Source organism: Malaclemys terrapin, chromosome 22 (assembly GCF_027887155.1).
Source record: "Malaclemys terrapin pileata isolate rMalTer1 chromosome 22, rMalTer1.hap1, whole genome shotgun sequence".
NCBI classification, from domain to species: Eukaryota; Metazoa; Chordata; order Testudines; family Emydidae; genus Malaclemys; species Malaclemys terrapin.
Window position 1 is genome coordinate 13,513,870 of NC_071526.1, and position 18,974 is coordinate 13,532,843.

The 18,974-nt window shown below is 50.2% G+C and overlaps 2 protein-coding genes across 3 annotated transcripts; both read left to right on the top strand.

The window, feature by feature from the left end:
• The first annotated feature begins 483 nt into the window (after positions 1–483).
• CCDC28B (coiled-coil domain containing 28B) lies at positions 484–8,618 on the top strand. Its single transcript, XM_054011825.1, has 6 exons — positions 484–897; positions 4,315–4,548; positions 4,966–5,135; positions 5,429–5,583; positions 5,840–5,862; positions 7,211–8,618. Exons 2-6 carry the CDS (start codon positions 4,388–4,390, stop codon positions 7,263–7,265), a joined length of 564 nt encoding a protein of 187 aa, XP_053867800.1. The 5' UTR covers positions 484–897; positions 4,315–4,387; the 3' UTR covers positions 7,266–8,618.
• A 1,172-nt stretch (positions 8,619–9,790) lies between these two features.
• IQCC (IQ motif containing C) lies at positions 9,791–18,927 on the top strand. 2 transcript variants are annotated; one of them, XM_054012121.1, is made up of 5 exons: positions 9,791–9,876; positions 13,507–13,650; positions 14,344–14,689; positions 16,263–16,384; positions 17,886–18,927. In XM_054012121.1, exons 1-5 carry the CDS (start codon positions 9,829–9,831, stop codon positions 17,925–17,927), a joined length of 702 nt encoding a protein of 233 aa, XP_053868096.1. In that variant the 5' UTR covers positions 9,791–9,828; the 3' UTR covers positions 17,928–18,927. The 2 variants fall into 2 exon arrangements, with proteins under 2 accessions (XP_053868096.1, XP_053868097.1); XM_054012122.1 differs by having other exon boundaries at positions 14,347–14,689.
• The last annotated feature ends 47 nt before the right edge of the window (positions 18,928–18,974 follow it).

The window sequence follows — 18,974 nt, forward strand, 5'->3', positions numbered from 1 at the left end:
ACTCCATGAGCTGGGGCTTTAGGGAAAGAAAGACCCTATGTTGTGAGATTTGAGATAAAATTGTGAGGGCTGGCAACACCATCTCATTTTAATGAGTCTCTAGCAGTTTCAATACACATTTCTGCTAAAAGGAAAATTGGAATATATTCCATATAGGAAAGGAAAGGGTGAGAGTGTGATAGAGCAGGGGTTCTCAAACTGGGGTTTGGGACCCCTCAGGGGGTCATGAGGTTATTTCATGGAGGGGTCACGAGCTGTCAGCCTCCACCCCAAACCCTGCTTTGCCTCCAGCATTTATAATGGTGTTAAATATATAAAAAAGTGATTTTAATGTCTAAGGGGGGTGGCACTCAGAGGCTTGCTGTGTGAAAGGGGTCACCAGGACAAAAGTTTGAAAACTACCGCGATAGAGGCACTGAACCAGATCTTCAGCAGCTGTAAACGGACACTCTGGCGGCGCCCCGTGCCTGTGACAGAGAGACAGTGATCCTGTCTCACACCAGTTTCACACCACTGGAGCTGTTCTATGTGGCACCCATGTCCCTGACAACGAAATCAGGCAGGGGAACCCAAGGACATGAAAGCAAACCCCGGGCTTGAACTCCGCTCTCATGAAACGGGTGGCAGTCAGCAGTTGCCCCACTGAAGTCAGGGCAGGGGAGAAGTTACACGGGAATGAAATCAAAACCTGTCCCTCGTGTGAATGACCTGATCTCCGGACATCGGACTGCGCGTCTGAAGAGCCCCGCCTAGGCTGAAGGAAGGCCCCTTCCCCTTTAAATGCAAATTGTTGCGTGGGCCCGGCTGCTGTTGACACGGAGTCTTGCAGGGCGCTCTGCCGCCGGGAGCAGAACGGGGTCAGGTCGCTGTAGCCTTAGCACGGGGGGTGCCTCTCAGGTGAGTTTCACCTCTGCGGGCTCTTGGCTTGGCACGGGAGGGGGGGGTGGAACGGAGGCGGGCCGAACGTTCCCTTTTGGAACGCTGCCCGGCTGCATTGTTGCTCTGCGGGTTCTGTTCCGTGCACGGGGCATATGCCGCTTCATTCTGCAGCTGCTTCTGCTGTGGGGTTTTGGAAGGGGGGGGGGAGCAGGGAGGTTCGAGACCAGGGTGCGGGAGTCCTGCAATTTGCTGGGAAGGGATGGGACTGGGAGGGGAGGCTGGTGGTGTCATCTTGATCTCACACCGTGGCATTTCTCGTCTCTGGCCATTGGCTCCCCGGGCTTGTAATGCTCGGGTGGAAATGAAAATAGGCTCTGAATCTGCTAATTGCCTGCCCAATGTCTGGGGGATGGACGGCGCTAAATGGAGTGCCTATGCTGCGGCTATTGTTTTCTTTTTTTAAACGGGATACTCTGAAATAGCTGTCCGGGTAACTTCTTCTGAACCACAGCCATTTTCATACTGAACAAAGAGGGATCTGTTTCCACAGCCTACGACTGGGCTTTGATCAGAGCCAGCAGCTAACCGCTTCACGGAGGTGCCATTGTACAGAACAATGGGAAATGAGTCTGGAGGAAGACTAGCGGGAACCCTGCTGTGTGTTATTAAAGCTTGATCAATGGGGCTGGTATAAAAGTCGGCAGGAACCCCCCTTCTGCTGAGATATCGCCACAGGGCTGGGTTTGGGCTTGTTGCTTCGACCTGCCAAAGTGTTCCCATGCTAAATTGGGTCCTAGAAGCAATCCAGTGTAACTAGGAATCCTAGACTGCAGTAGTGCCTAGAGGCCTTGATTTGGATCTGGGCTCCATTGCGAAAGGAGGCATTGTACAAACACACACAAGTCCTGTACTGAAATGTACAGTCTCTAAAGAATATAGCAGGAGAGTTCTGCACAGCTTAGAGTGATGGGATAGAGCCCTTCATGTCTGGTCACAGGTTCAAATCCCATGTCAGCAGTACATTAAAGCAGTCTTCATTTGGTGACCTCCTATCAGGTGTATGTTTAAAATAAAACAAAACAAAACCCTTTCAGTTGGAACTAATTAGCCCCTGGCTGATAGTCTCTGCTGAGGCTGGAGATCCAAATCATCTTTCCCTGCCTGATGTGATTTCCCCTCCACCCCCCAGATTTGAGGACGTTGGGGTGGGTGAATCTTGCCCTGCCCCATCTCTGGGGAGGTGCACAGTTTGCTCCCCAGGGCCCCTTTTGCCTAATTCTTAACAAATAACAGACAAAATGACTGAACAGTCCCTCTCATTTGTTCATTTCAATATAAAATGTTGTTTATAAATAATACTCGCTTGTGCAGGTCAAAAATCACTGTAGGTAATTAAATAGAAATAAACCCAGAGCAAGTGTCATCAACACCCTCATCTAATTCCTCTTGCCTTTAAACCCCCCCCCAAAATGTCCTTGACCCTCTCTTCTTGACCTGGGCTCTTACTCTGAGCTTCAGCCTGCTTGTCCAGCCTGGCCTTTTCTGTTTGAATGTAATGGGCCAGATCCCCAGCTGGGGTAAATCAATATAGCTCGATGGGCTGGGTCCCCAGCTGGTGTAAATGGGCAAACTCCTGACCTCAATGGAGCTATGCTGTTTTAGGCCAGCTGAGGATCTGTAATAGGAAAATATCATCTGCTGGTGGAGATTACGACTGATCAGTGTTTAATGCTCACTTGAGAACGTCACTTTAAAAACCAGGATTTTGATTCATCTTAAACATTAACATTTCTATACAGCGCTTGGAGAAAAATGTAATAGCTGCTTCATTTCCTTGCCCCCACGTCCCTATCTTGTTAGATACAAAGAGAGCCTTGAAACTTACAAATATACTCACACATAGAGTGCATTTTAATATTTGAGGGGACAGATGTAGAAAGAAGAGAAAGTAAAACATTGGGAAAGGCACCAGGGGGCGGGAGAGAGAGAGAGACCCAGGGTATGTGCTTGTTTGGATGTGTGGGTATTTAAATATTTCTTCTCCTGCCTTGAGAACCAAATACATCCCCTCAGGCTGTGATCTCATCTGATCTTGTTAAGCAGGGTCAGGCTGGGTAAGTGCAACAGGCCATGCTCAACATAGTGACTGGTTTGAAAATGATACTGTGGTTACTGCAGCTTCCTGGGGCAGTGAATAGGCAGTGTTCTGTGGCACGCACTGTACTCTGATAGGAGACCTCCAGTGGTAACACAGGTCCCTGTGAATGAAAGTAATACTGACCCCAGTGCCTCAGCATGGTGCTAGGGGCCCTATACCACCAGGGCGCTGTCCTCTTCTGGATGTGATGCAAAACCAAAGTAGTGACCTTCAGCTCGGACAGAACTGGGGACCTAAGAGCATGAGCCACTACAGGCCTGAGTCCCCTAGCTGGGACCTGCAGCAGAGGTCTGCCACAGTGGAATGGGCATAAAGGGGGATATGTAATACATGCTGAACAGGGAGTTTCGTGCACCCCTGTGTCTCGCTCCCTCTTATCCCAGAGGTGGCTGCATTTCAGCAGCAGCTGGTGTGGCTCCTCGTTTGGCAGGCACTTGAGAATCCTCCTGGCTGAAAAGAGCGGCTTCAGTGGAACTTGCTGCCACAGACCCACCCAGTTCCAGACCCAAAGGCAGGGACTGGGAGTGAGGCTGGGCAAAGCAGGTTGTCTGGATCCTGTTCTATTGGTCATTTGATTCAGTAATTTTTCCTAACTCCTCCTCCTGGCTCCTGTTTGCAGGCACCCCTTGCTGTGGGGGCCGTTTCTGGAGAGGCTCTGGGTGCTGTTCCCACCCTTCAGAAAAATGCTTTGTGGTGAAAAGGAAAAGAAGCCCAGTGGTTAAAGGGTGACCTGGGGGGTCAGAAGAACCAGGTTCAAAACCTGCTCTGCCGTACTACGTGTGTGACCTGGCATGAGTCCCTCTCTGACTCAGTTCCCCATCTGTTAAATGGGAATAACACTTCCCTGTCTCAGACCAGTGTGGTGAGGATAAATACCCTCAAGATTGTGAAGTGCTCAGATAAATACCTCAGGCAGATCTGATCTGGGGCAGAGGGAAATCTGGGAAGTACCGAGCATTCTTTTTCTTAGCCCCCAGGTCAGGGGTAATCCATCTTTTTTTTTTTTTGTCACGGTCCAAATTTCTCGGTCTAGATATAGTGAAAGGTCCAGATTCCAGAGAAAATAATAAAAAAAGATGATAAATTAAAAAGACTTTGGGGGTCTGTTCAAAAGCGTCTGGCAGTCCGGCTTGGGCCCGCGGTCCGCTGATTGATTACCCCTGTTGTAGGTGATCCACATGGGAGAAGCTTCTGTCGGCACTTGAATAGCTGAAGCTGGAGAAAGGGGGTGAAAGAGGAGCTTTGTCTCCTTTGTGAACAGTGTCTCCTTCTTTCAGTGCCCAGAGGTTCCCTGCTGCAGTGTGTAACGGAGCCTGTGACTGGCCCCTGCCCGGGGATCGAGTTCTCAAGATGGAAGACAAGAAGAAGAAGAGGAGTCCGAAGCCTGGCTTAGCTCAGCCTGTCTCATCCAGCGCTCTGCGCAAGCTGCCCGTCCCCACCAGCAAAAGCACCACCTTCTCTCTGGGGCTGCCTCACCTGCCCTCACCAAAGCAACGGGCCAAATTCAAAAGGTCAGTGCTGGAGGCTGGGATGATGGGGAGCCTGGGTTAGAAATGCTGCATGTCCCCAGGTATTAAACCTGAGACTGCGAGCACCAAAACCACACAGGCCACTCCTGCTTGAGCTACCCAGGGCTCGAGTTGTGCCCGAATGCTCGGCGATGCTGGTCAGGCACGTTTGGGGGAAGGTGAAGCAGCGTTCCAGTACGATCGCTTACTGCAAATGTCGGGAACATGCTCCAGAAATGATGTTTTTTAGGACGGGAGCTACAGCAATAGCTCCTTTTAGCTGTGAGTAGCAGGCTGCTGTACTTACAAAGAACCGGGAGCTCCTTGGAGGAAAGACAAGGCTAACAAGTTAGGAGGTTGCATCTCTCGGCATGGAAAGCCTCCAGCCAATGTTCAGGTGGGTTTGTGTTTTCTATCTAGGGTGAACAAGGAGAAATCTCGTCTGCCTCAGCCTGGAGGCAGTGGGGGCGCAGCTCTGGGGGCCCCTCTGCAGCACTCCTTCCTGACCGACGTCTCGGACGTTTACGAGATGGAGGGTGGGCTGCTGAACCTGCTCAACGACTTCCACTCGGGCAAACTGCAGGCCTTTGGTAAGCAGGGGGCAACTCCTCTAAAGGAGGGGTTCATCAGCCTGAATGGGGTCCCCAAAGCATCAATGCCTGGCCCTAGGGGTGCTGGGAGCTAGGGCCACCCAAAGCCACCACGGCTGGCACTGGAAGATCTGGCTAATCTGGGAGGCTCCTGCTAGCTGTTGTGTGATGTCTGGGGCAGGCCCGGCCCATCTGTAATGGGAAACCCCGGGAGAGCTGGTTAGGAATCTCTACTGCAAGGGGATGTGTCTTGGTGGTTGAGTGTAACCAGGTCCCTCTCCTGGGTGGCACAGGGAAGGAGTGCTCCTTCGAGCAGCTGGAGCACGTCCGGGAAATGCAGGAGAAGCTGGCGCGCCTGCACTTCAGCCTGGATGTCTACGTGGAGGAGCTCGCTGAGGACCAGAAGAAGACGGTGGCGGATAGTAACCTAGATCAGCTGCTGACTAATGTGAGTACCAGAGAGTTCTCTCCTCCTGGGCTGATCCCTGAGCCGTCCCTCGAACGCATCCCTGCTCCCTCCAAGCCTCGCACTTAGACCGTGCTGCTCTTAGTGACTAGCGCAACAGGGCCCTGACCCCCTCTGGGGGCTACCACAATACAGATAATGCCCCCTAATGATCTTCAAAGGCAAAGTGGGGCCCTGTTCCCTTTATTGTCATAGCTGCTTGTGCTTATTCTAATGGTGGTTCTGTTTCCCTTTTCAGTTGGAAGAGCTCAGCAACTCCATGTATCCTTCTGCCGGGGCCTATGGGGGCCAGGGGATTCTTCAGGGGGCTTGTTTTGTATGTGCACAGCCGGGTGACCCCTCAGGCAGGGAAGGGAAGAGGGAATCCGCTTTGAGACACTTGATCGCCACTCTCCAATATCTCCCCAGACCATGGCATTGGATCTGAGATGCCATTAATAGATGCTGGTCATCTTCTGCCAGAGTCTCTAGGCAGGGAGCCCTGTAGAGCTTGGCGGCTCCTTGGGAATTGCCAGGGGTTTCAAAGACGCCACGACTCTGCTGGTGCCAAAGGTTTCCAGCAAGCCTGTCATGGAGACCTCTGTAGGAGACCATTTTAGAGGGAGGGTTGGGTTGGAAGGAGGGGCCTGAGGGTGGGATCTGGAGGTGTGAGTAACATCTCTGAGCGGCACAAGCCGTGCTTTGCCCATCAGTGGGCAAAAGGTTAGAGGGAGCCCTAATGCACTGAGGCGGAGCGGTGATAGATGCTGGCTGGAATCCACTTCTAAGGGTAACCAGGTGCCACCAATGGAGTGAGTAATGGCCGGGGTCTATCAAGGAGCTGGATACTGTGGGACCAGTTTGAATTGGCATGTGGTACTGGCCACTCTTGGAGACAGAATCCCAGCTGGGGTGGCTCGGTGGTCTGATCCAGTATGGGAAATCCTGCGTCACTGGCTGGCCAGGACAAGAGGGAGTAAAATCTCCTGCTTCAGGATGTCAGCGCTCTCGGTAGAGGTCAGGAAGGAACCCTTCCCCCATCTCTGCCATGCACAGACTATGGCTGGAGGGAGGAGACCAGACTTTTTATTGGACCATTGGACTGTCCTATTGGGGCAGGGAGATGCTATATTCTATGGATCATTGGTCTGATGAGGCGGGATACTGCATGGTACAAACCATTGCCAAATCCTACGTTCCTGTGCTGCACAAGTGGGGGCGGGGGCACTGGTGCTGGCACTGGTGCTGGAACCGGAGGGGCTATGGGGCCATGCCCACCACTTTTTAACATGGATGTAGTTTGGGTGGCGGAGGGCGGCGTTGCCTCTCCGAACTGCAAACCTTAGGCACGGAACGGCCCAGCCCCTGCCAGCGCCACTCTGCGCCTGCCCAAGGCATGCAGGTTAGGGGGGCAACGCTGTCCCCAGCCTCCCCAAACCATGCCCATGTTAAAAAGTGGAGGGGCCATGGCCCCTGGGTTCTCCCGGTTCTGGTGCCGTTGCTACCGGGTACAGAGACTGGCTCAGTTGGAAGGTTTGTGTTAGGAACTCCAGCCGCTCCCCCCAGGGATCTTGTCAGTGATGAGGCTGCAGCTTGATCGATTCTTCTTCTTCCTGAACATAAAACTCAGCCAAAAGCTGCACCTAGCGGAGAATCCAGACCTGGAGGACGCTGCCACTGTCTAGCTGAAAAGGCTGCCTGGTCCCTCCATAGGCAGAGAGCAGCATTGAGGATTCTGGAGCCAAGGGAAAGCTGCACCAGTTTGAATCTCTGTCATGGCCACCTCTGAACTGTACAGAAATGTAGGAGTAGAAAAGGAAGGACACCCCTAAGAGATGGGGTTTTGGGGTGGGCTGGGGGAGGGGCATGTTGTTGTCTAATAATTTTGTATCAAAATCCAGGAGTTTTAGAGCATCTGAAAAGGTCAAACACTGTCAAGGTAACTTGAAAAGTAAACCAGAAAATCGTAGAGGAAAGACTGGGAATCAGCAGTGCTGGGTTCTCTCTCTCCTGATCTGTTCCCAGCTCACCATGTGACCTTGGCCAAGTCACTGCACCTCTCTGTGCCTGAGTTCCCCCCCCCCTTCTTTTTAAAAATGCGGTTAATGATACTTGAGCAACCTTGTATAAAGCTCTTAGAGATTCCTGGATAAAAGGTGCCATAGCAAACAAAGTATTGTTAATAGGAGATAGAACACTTCATTTTCAGGCTGTTGGTTCCACTCTGATTGTTTGGACCGTTCAAGGGGCTGTGAGTGAAATGAGTTTGGTGGGTTTCAGTCTGGTAGCTGTTTGTCCACTAGGAACATCACAAAACCTGCTGCTGTAACTGGCTTCCTTGTTGACAGTCCTCCCAACAGAATAATCAAGGCCTGAAAGGCCATGAAGATTAAACTCCCCTCTTTCCTCGCTCCCAGACCTCGTCTTTCCAAGGCAGGTTTGTGAAACAGTGGAAGAATACAGCTGCTAGCTGTGCAGGAGCTGCAGATGCATTTAAAATATCTCTGGCTCCAGCCCTGTTGATCTGGCAGTTGTCACCAGCGTGAAACTAACTGAAATGTAAACACAGAAGCAGCAACCAAGAAAAACTCAGTAAAGGCTTTTGTTGGTTTAGCTTCCGCCTGTTCTACAGTGCAGCTGCCAGCCCAGAACTGAAACCACCAGGAGAAGTGTGATCACTTGAAATGAAACAGAGTTTTTGGGGCTAGCACAAAAATGTCTGCTAATAGTGTAACAAGTCATTCACCGCTGCTGCTGTCTGATCCTTTTCCTCCAACATTTTTTAATGGTTGAATTTTTGCAATGATAAAAATTTTTATAGTGAGGCCTATAACTACCCCTCTTGCAAAATACCCCGGGCTTTTTGTGGAAATGCTTTCTATGTGGGCTGGGTACTATTTCCATTCCAAAAAGGATAGAAATGATGACTTTGCTAGACCAGACATCAAAAGTAAGAAGAGAGGAGTTTAAACAACTAATATTTCTACACTTACACACCCATCCAGTCTTAAACATCTAAGCTGCTTCAATTTGACACTGAAGGTTCTGACATGTAAACTTACACTCATATTCACATTTTCTAGTAGTAGAATGTAGCACTAAATAATGAAATTGTAAGGTAAATAAACTAATTGTGGTATTTTGCTGTTTTGACTACCACTTTAATTAATGTGTAAAGAAAGAAAAATAGACTGAAGTTTAAAACAAAGGAGGGGGTAGCCAGGCCTCCTGGGTTTAATGCCTGCATCTTTCCTAGCTTGTGATTTTCAGAAGTGACTAATAAGTATTGGGTGTCCAATGTGTGAGACCCCTGCATGGGGCCTGATTTTCAAAAAATGCTGAGCATGTTCCAGCACCTTTACAATGTCTTGGGTTAGGCTCCTAAATAGTGAGGCTTGCTACTGTTTTGCAAATCTTGTCTATTAACCGCTCTCTGCCTCAGTTAGCCCATCTGTAAAATGGGGCCGAGGAGGCATGTGGGTAAAGCATTGGGAGATACTCTACCACAGACAGAGGCAAAGTTTCCCTATGAAAGCAGTTGTTTCCAGGCAGCAGTGCACCCAGAATTTTGCTAAGGAGGGGGCAAGGTAGGGTGACCAGATGTCTTGATTTTATAGATACAGTCCTGATATTTGGGACTTTATCTTATATAGGTGTCGCTTACCCCCCCCCCCCCACACACACACCTCTGTCCCAATTTTTCACACTTGCTGTCTGGTCACCCTAGAGCCAGGTTACTGGCCCAGCTACCCTAAATCTGAGGGGCAGCGTAACCCCTGTGCTTGGTCACAATGCCACTCGCTTGCATTTGGCCTGGCCACCCCTCCATCCGGCCAGCAGGAATGGGGCTCTGCTGTTACATCACCCAGCTGGTTGGGGGCAAAGGGGGGGGCTTGGGCCCCCTTTTGCCCCTCCAGAGGGTCACTACCTTCCAGTGGCGAGGGGTTCAGCGGGGGGACCCCCAGCCTGTGTGGCACTTGGCCAGGGGGGCCCCTCACTGCCCTTTGCCTGCTGTCTACGGCCAGCCCCGGGTGGGCTGGATTTAGGTGGGACCGACAGTAATGGGTCTCCGCCCCGCACGTGACCGCAAGAGGGCAGAAACTCCCGCAGGCTCGGAGGGGACGCGGCAGGGCGGGGGGCGGGAGGGAAGCAGGCGGAAGAGCCCATCCCCTGCCTGCTGTCGCCGCTCGATGACGTCATCGGTCGGAGCCCGGTTACCAGGCGGCGCCAGCGGCGGTTCGGGGGGAGATGGCGGCGGAGCAGCAACGGCTGGTGAAGGGGGTGACGAGGCTGCAGGTGAGGCGCGCGCGGGCGGGGCGGGGCGTGGGCAGGTATTGGGGTGCAGGTGGAGCAGGTCCGGGGGGGGGGGCTGGCTGTATATCTGGGGGGGGTGCAGGTGGGGCAGGTCCGGGGGGGGCTGTATATCTGAGGGGGGGGTGCAGGTGGGGCAGGTCCGGGGGGGGCTGTATATCTGAGGGGGCGGTGCAGGTGGGGCAGGTCCGGGGGGGGGGCTGTATATCTGGGGGGGGTGCAGGTGGGGCAGGTCCGGGGGGGGCTGTATATCTGAGGGGGGGGTGCAGGTGGGGCAGGTCCGGGGGGGGGGCTGTATATCTGAGGGGGCGGTGCAGGTGGGGCAGGTCCGGGGGGGGGCTGTATATCTGAGGGGGGGGTGCAGGTGGGGCAGGTCCGGGGGGGGGGGGGCTGTATATCTGAGGGGGGGGTGCAGGTGGGGCAGGTCCGGGGGGGGGGCTGTATATCTGAGGGGGCGGTGCAGGTGGGACAGGTCCGGGGGGGGGGGCTGTATATCTGAGGGGGCGGTGCAGGTGGGGCAGGTCCGGGGGGGGGCTGTATATCTGAGGGGGGGGTGCAGGTGGGGCAGGTCCGGGGGGGGGCTGTATATCTGAGGGGGGGGTGCAGGTGGGGCAGGTCCGGGGGGGGGGGCTGTATATCTGAGGGGGGGGTGCAGGTGGGGCAGGTCCGGGGGGGGGGGCTGTATATCTGAGGGGGGGGGTGCAGGTGGGGCAGGTCCGAGGGGGGGCTGTATATCTGGGGGGGGTGCAGGTGGGGCAGGTCCGGGGGGGGCTGTATATCTGAGGGGGGGGTGCAGGTGGGGCAGGTCCGGGGGGGGGGCTGTATATCTGAGGGGGCGGTGCAGGTGGGGCAGGTCCGGGGGGGGGGCTGTATATCTGAGGGGGCGGTGCAGGTGGGGCAGGTCCGGGGGGGGGGCTGTATATCTGAGGGGGCGGTGCAGGTGGGGCAGGTCCGGGGGGGGGGGCTGTATATCTGAGGGGGCGGTGCAGGTGGGGCAGGTCCGGGGGGGGGGCTGTATATCTGGGGGGGGTGCAGGTGGGGCAGGTCCGGGGGGGGCTGTATATCTGAGGGGGGGGTGCAGGTGGGGCAGGTCCGGGGGGGGGGGCTGTATATCTGAGGGGGCGGTGCAGGTGGGGCAGGTCCGGGGGGGGGGCTGTATATCTGAGGGGGGGGGTGCAGGTGGGGCAGGTCCGGGGGGGGGGCTGTATATCTGAGGGGGGGGTGCAGGTGGGGCAGGTCCGGGGGGGGGCTGTATATCTGAGGGGGGGGGGTGCAGGTGGGGCAGGTCCGGGGGGGGGCTGTATATCTGAGGGGGGGGTGCAGGTGGGGCAGGTCCGGGGGGGGGGCTGTATATCTGAGGGGGGGGGTGCAGGTGGGGCAGGTCCGGGGGGGGGGGCTGTATATCTGAGGGGGGGGGGTGCCGGTGGGGCAGGTCCGGGGGGGGGGCTGTATATCTGAGGGGGGGGGTGCAGGTGGGGCAGGTCCGGGGGGGGGGCTGGCTGTATATCTGAGGGGGGGTGCAGGTGGGGCAGGTCCGGGGGGGGCTGTATATCTGAGGGGGGGTGCAGGTGGGGCAGGTCCGGGGGGGGGCTGTATATCTGAGGGGGTGCAGCTGGGGCTATATATATCTGAGGAGTGGGGTGATGCATCTGGGGAGGGGGGAGATGTATGTCTGGGGAGTGGGGTGATGCATCTGGGGCTGGGGCAGGTCGGGGGGGCTGTATAGCTGAAGGGTGGTACATCCGGGTGTTGGCACATCTTGGGGAGATCAGAGGCAAAGTTTTCTTAATCTCTTTCTGCTGCCCCAGCTCCTGCTGTTTCTTGCGCTTATGCTTAGCCTGGAGACTCTGGGTCAAACACCTCCCTACCGTAAACTGGTGCAGCACCATTGAAGGCGGTGGTGGGCTGTTCTCTTACTCCAGGGCTGAGTTTGCCCCTCTGCTCTGGTTTCACTGAGGGTGTCATAGTTCCTTGGTGCTTCTGTCTTTAGTTTTTTCCTGGGTGTTTCATAGAAACAGGCACAATATACAAATAACATTAGGGGTCTTGATCCTGCAGCACTGATGTCAGTGGCAAAATTCCCATTGACTTCAAAGTGGGTGCATTTTTATCTGTATTCAGAGTTTGTTTGCATTTGAAAGTTAATTTGGATTAAGGTGGGGTGTGAATTTAAAACACAGTAGCCCTTAGTAGCGCCATGGTATGAGACATTGTAGACAAGCCCTAATATGGTATGAGTAAGTCACATGTTCCTTAAAGAGGGGATGCCTTTTTAGTGTTGTCTAAAAGAAGCTTAACCACTGGTCTGGGGCAACAGCCCTATAGGCCTGTAGGAGAGAAATGGATCTCCTCAATGAAAGAGGTTTCCCAAAACTTGGAATTTTACCCTCTGAGGAAGTGACTTGAAAAGCACACTTGGAACTGTGTTCTTTATTCTATTCTAAGAAACTTTAAAAAGACCAAGTGAGAGAATTTGGGCTTTGTACAAATAAGTTTTACAAAACGGAAAATTAGTAGAAAACAAAATCCAGTGGAAACAGTTTTAAAACACACACAAACATCTCCCTGTAGTGTTTGAAACCTGTTTTTTCAGATTAAACATCTAGAAAGTGACATTGACTAGAGAAACAGTGAAATTGATGGGATCTTTTCCCTGTCTTAGCCAGAAGAAATACAAAAAATAAACCAACAAGTTGCCTAAGCAGTAACAATAAGTTAGGGCCTGATCCTGCAAATATTCACTACCAGATATAATGTTCATGGCCATGAGTAGTCTATTTGACTTAAGTGGGACTACCAGGGTAGTTAGCATCGTGCTTTATAGTGTTTGCAGTATTGGGCCCTAAGATTTTATTAATGATTGTTTCCATTTTAATAATCTAAGGTGCTGTGAAGTAATAGTAATGTTAGGAACCATTAGGAAAGGGATAGATAAAACAGAAAATATCATAATGCCACTACATAAACCATTGGTATGCCCACACCTTGAATGTTGCACGTAGTGCTGGTCACCTCATCTCAAAGAAGATGTATCAGAATTGGAAGAGAGAAGGGCAACAAGAATGATTGGAACAGCTTCCATACAAGGAGAGATTAAAAAGATTAGGACTGTTCAGCTTTGAAAAGAGCTGAGTAGAGGGGAGGATATGATAGAGGTTTATAAAATCACGAATGGTGTGGAGAAAGTGAACAGGGAGGTGTTATTTACCTGTGTCATAACACAAGAACTAGGGGGTCACTCAAATTAATAGGCAGCAGGTTTAAAACAAACGTAAGGAAGTATTTCTTCACACAACACACAGTCAACCTGTGGAACTCATTGCTGTAGGATGGTGTGAAGGCCAAAAGTATAAGTGGGGTCAAAAAAGAATTAGATGAGTTAATGGAGAATAGGCCCATCAATGGCTATTAGCCAAGATGGTCAGGGACACAACCTGATGCTCTGGGTAGCCCTCCCTCTAATGCCAGAAGCTGGGAGTGAACGACAGGGGATGTATCACTCATAATTGCCCTGTTCTGTTCATTCCCTCTGAAGCATCTGCAGATCTTCTCTGTAATGGGAAACGTGGTCAACCATCTCTGACTATTTAGGGAACTCTGTCTTATCCTTTGTAGGCCTATGTCAGGGGTTATCTTGTGAGGAAGAGGTTCCAAAGCTTACAGGAGGACTATGAGAACACGGTAAAGGAGATTGAAGGGGATTTGGGTCAGTTGCAGTGGAAAGGACGCTTCATACCAACTCCTGTCTTTCCTCAAAAGGTATGGTCCATTCAGTTCATGGTACGCAGTCACTCCTGGCAAAGGCTGGCATTGCTGATATGTTTGGCATGTTCTCTGTGAATAGGGATTTCTTACAAAAAATGGTGTAGCTAAAACAGTATTCAGCACTTCTGCATGTAGCAGGTAGTTTCTGGACTTTATCATCACAATTTGTGCTTGGATTCAAACTATGGTCTGGCTAAAGGCTATAAATACAGCCATATTGGGGAAACCTGGTTGTCTTCTGACACAATTAAAGCTTCCATCTCACGCTATAGACTGACCTAGCCATGTGTTAACCACTCAAATCATGGTGCTGAAGCCTGGAAATAACCAACTGTCTCTTCTCCATGACCAACCCCATCTGTCCATAATACAACCAGGCACTATTTGAGACTTGCTTTCTTGTAGTGTTTGAACATGGGTCATTAACAAGCTTTATAAAAAAAAAAAAAATGTAGCTTGGATATAAACTGTTAACCATTTCCCAAACCATGATCATTTAAAACTCTTTTGTGGGCAGAGTGAATTTCTGGAAAGTAGTGAGGAAAGTTATCAGACCTGGTTACAAACATCTACTAAGCGAGATCATCGTGGCCAGGAAGAGCCTAACCTTGTTGGATTTTTTTTTATTACTTCCCTCTATTCGTTAACTCTCCTCCATGTTTAACTTCTCAAACATTGTTTCTCCAGAAGCAGATGAAAGTAAAGCGATTAATTGATCAAGAGTCTGGATCCAAAGACCATAACAACACAGATAAAGGGCAGCAAAAGCATTGTCCTCTTGAGACACTAGAACCAGAAAAGGATTGTGACTGTAGGAGTTACATGAAACCTACAGCCCAGCTTCAAGATGATGAGATGGTCTCAAGAGGTGAAAGCAACAGAGCGAAGCAAAATTTAGTATGTGATGCAGATAAATCCACTGGACAGGACTGCAGTTTGTCAGGGGAGAATACGGAATGGAAGAACAATAGCAACGCATCATCTGTATGGAGCAACACTGTTCTGGAGACAGGGTCTACTGTAGCCAGCCAGGGTAAGAAACAGGAATAGGAATAAACATTATAGCCAGCACCTCTGAACCCTTCCAGCATGGCATGTGTAACCTGGCAACATACTCACCCACCTGAGCTAGATTGTTGGGGAGACAAAAGCCTCAGGAATATAATAGAGAGACTAGAGCAATGAACCTTATCCAAGAGATAGCATAGAATGGAGTCTGGGGCCCCTCGCATGAGTTTCCTGTTTAAATCATATCTCCTCTCCAAGGTCTTGTCTACACTAGGAAATTATCCATTGCAGATACACGTTATTTAACTGCAAGGACAAACTAAACTTGGTTCCACACCAGCTCAGAAACCTTGATCAACCCCTGTTTGGGGCAGGGTTCCAGGTTTCTCACCTGGAAACCCTTCTTATCCAATTCCTCCCATTTTCCAAATGTAGGTTCTGCCCCCCAGTGAGCATCAATTGCAGGGGAAAATACACCCTCTTATCCAAACCTTTGTTTGCTTAAATAAATTCCGTGTCACCTCTTCTATTAGCATAGGGTAAGGGGGAGATCCCTGCTGGATTTGAGATCAGATTAAAGATTTTTCTGCAAAACCTTTGATCACAAGCAAGCTAGATTTTCTATTCCAAGCAGCTTTATGCATACCCTTCAAGCTCATAGTCTTGCTTGGGCTGCTTAAGTTAGGAACAAGCTTTATGTAGCTCTCCTTTCTTTGTAGGTCCTAGAGACTAACTCTATGCAAGACCCTCAATGCAGGCAATATCTCAGTGTTATAACCTCTCTACATAGGCACCATGATCAAGTATAGAGCAGAGTCTAGGGAACACTGTCTTGGAAAGACTGTAGGCTGTAGCCCTAGAAAACTATGATCGTCCATCAGGATGGATTTTGTTCAAGAGTGTAGGGATTGTACCCAGAAAAGTGTTTGATTTTTATCCTGTTTGTGGACATGCATGCATGTGTTTTGTTTTGATACAGTTGGAAGTAGGTTAGTCTCTTTCTTGATGTACCAGACACAAGAAAATAAACAGCCTCTCATGGAGCCAGAAAGTGAATAATACAGATGGATTGTCCCAGCTTTGGCAGCAGTAACCACACAGGAATATTAACACACTAGCTTCTGTATAGTATGTCTCTGCAAACAAAGGAAGGTGATTGATTGCATTCCCCACATCTTATGAAAGATGCACTAGAGGTTAACTTTCTAAATAGCTTGCTCCGAGTCTGTGTGCACTGGCTTGGGTGAACAGTCATGTGTTCTTGGATACTACAGTGATGAGGGCCATATGAGAAGCGAGAATGGTACAAAGTAGAATTCTGGTTCCAAATGGGGTGACCAGCCTCTCTTTGTTGCAATGGATTGTTGACTTTGAAATCTGTCGACAGCAGTTTGTATGTTAAGGTGGTTAACTGTTTCACTGCTGATTGTTCTACCAAAACATTCAGTTCCCCTGGGATTGTGGGTGGAATTTGGGAAGAGTACCTCTCGCCCCAGTCTGGCCTCTGAACACGAGAGGATCTAAAGGGAACATGGGTAGGCTATAAAACCAAATAACCCCATAAATAGAATTAATCTCTGTTTTCCATTTCTGTGCAGAGCTTCCATTCAAGAGCATAAAACAGGAGCTGCCTCAAACTCTTCCCGACCTCCAGTGTTATCGAAATCACTTGACCATGGAGTTGCTGTGGCTGCAACAAGCTATCGTGAGCCGTAAGAATGTAAGAGCCTGTCCTTGCCTCTTGCTGTGTTCAAAGGTTAACTTGTCCAGACAAACATTTGCAAGAGGAATCTGCAGTTAATCACTGTGGTGGGGATTGGATTTCCAGGGTGAACATTCAGTTACATAAGAGTTTAATCAGATGATGGAGGTGCATTTCTCTTTTTTGGAGGAGATGATAATGCTTAACACTTGTACAGCACTTTCCATGTGTAAACATCAGCTAATTAGATGAAGATATGGCTGAGGTTAGCTATAGGTGTGTTACAAAGACTTCACTGCTCTTCTAGAATGTACTGCAGTCCATATTCTAAACCACACTTGTTCATCTAGTTTATCCAAATATGTTTTGTGAGGTAGGGTCTGTTATTTCTTTATTGTTGTGTTCTCTCACTTGCATGCTAATCCTGCCTTCAGTGCTAATCTCCAGGCATGAGTGTGAATTAGCAATGATCAGTTGGTGATAGAATAATGCTTCTATTGTACCTTCCATCTCAAGGTCTCAAAGTGCTTTACAGATATGGGTCAGTGTTATCACATCCATTTTCTGAATAGGGAACCGAGGCATGGTGAGGTTTGGAGACTTGCCTGAGGTCAGACAGTTAAGTCAGTGGCAGAGCGGGGGGTAGAATGCAGGAATACTGACTCTCCTGGAAGTCCCTTGCTTCAACCATTAGACCTCTACCTCAGTTTCCCTCACTTTCCTACCAAGATGTGCGTACAGAATTCTGTGTTTTCCCTGCAACAGTGGATGGGATTAGTAATGCAGTCATCGGTGTATTTCTTAGTAAGAGTTCCTGCTGCTGAGGGACACTGAGGGTTGACAATCTTACACCATAACCTACTCTAAAAACAATTAAATGTGGAGGATGTTGTCTAAAATGCCAGTTACTCTGCTAGGCAACCCAACACCGGTAAACCTGGCATGTTGGGGCTTATTTTCAACTGTAGGCACAAAGGGGGAGAGATTTCTAGTTGCTAAACCTAGGACCAAGGGTAAGGTATTCCTGACTTTTGTTGCTGACTTACTGTGGGACCTTGCAATTTGTGCCTCAGGTTCTGTGTCTATAAAATGGGGATTAGGATATTCACCTATTGTGTGCGTGCACGCGCACACACGGGCCGGGTGGGCACGCCCAAATGGGTGTGCATGCATGCGCGGTTTAATTAAGTTTGTAAAGTGCTTTGTTGCCTGTGACTATTGCTGTGTGTATACTTCGCAACGTCCCTCTGCTCTTGTGAATAGGCAAAATCCAAAGGACAGATCCTTTGCATATTAGAGCGCTATGAGCTGGCCATGAGCAAGTAGCCAGCAGAGGGAGGAAGACGCCTAAATCTAGCCCTACAAGCCTTAGTTGCATTCCTTTCAATGTTTAAGATTTCTCACCACATATGAGGACTCCAGTGGTAGCTGGGTAACCTGCAGAGACAGATGCTCCTCTGGTTTCAAGCCTAGCAGGATTTAAGCAATATCATCATTCGATTTCCTTTTTGTCTTGTAGTATTTGATCCTGAAGCAAAGGCTGGGGACTCCTGAGCGATAGGAAACTGTTTCAGAGGGATGCAGAGTGTGCTCACCTTGTTGTGGAGGAGCAGCTTTCTCTGGGACTAGCTGGACTGTGTCCCATCCGCTGCAGGAGGGGAATCGTCGCGTGAGCAGCATTAACTGCAGCTGCCTGGGAAAGCACTAGCTCCACTGCGGCATAGACGCTCCTCATGGTTAACTTGGGACTTCCACTGGGACTTTCACATTCGTCAGAATAAGAGTTAGTTACAATGAAGAGGTTTATTTTTAAACTTGAAAACTCTTGGTGACGACACATGTTCAGTATCTGCCCCATGCTAAGGAGGACGTTCTATGTACTGAAGGGGTTATTTCCCAGCCCTTACCCAGAAGAACCCCATTTCTGCTGACTGAGCCTGAGAGGGAAATCGCAGCCAGACTAATTTTTTTTTTTTAATGTACTTTTCTTTAAAAGATTAGTTGATAATTTGTGGTTGAACCGAGCAGCAATGAAGCAGCCTGGCGCTTTGAACACCAGGAATGGGCTCCCCTCCACGGAGCAGGAATGGCTTTTTGTTGTCGGCTTGCTGAGCCGTGTATTTGGAAAGAGTCTGTCTCCCACATCCCACGACTCTGTTCCCAAAACTGGGAGATCCCAAAATACTCTATGGCCAAACCCGGCAGACTTCACTCCGGCAGAACGCCGGCTGAGCGAGAACCACAAGGTTTGGCCCTGTGGGTACGGAATGTATTATCTAACCAGATACTTTTCCCAGTGGGCTTTGTTGACTCTTTTTTGTTTTAATGGGCAACCCATGAACATCAGAAAGGGGATTTTTCCCCATGGCACGGTTGATCCCTATCCCAGACCCATAACACTTTGTGAATGCAGATGCTCTGGGTTCTGTCTCTTTCCATGTGCAATCATACACCTATTTAATGTACAGTCTGGAACCATTCCAGTGAAAACCTGTGTCAGATCCTGAACATACTCATTTGTTCCTCATTTTTGTTTCTGAATAAAATATTGTCTCTCCCCAGATTTGTCTCTGCCATTGGCTGGGCCAGACGTCTTGATCCCGCCACC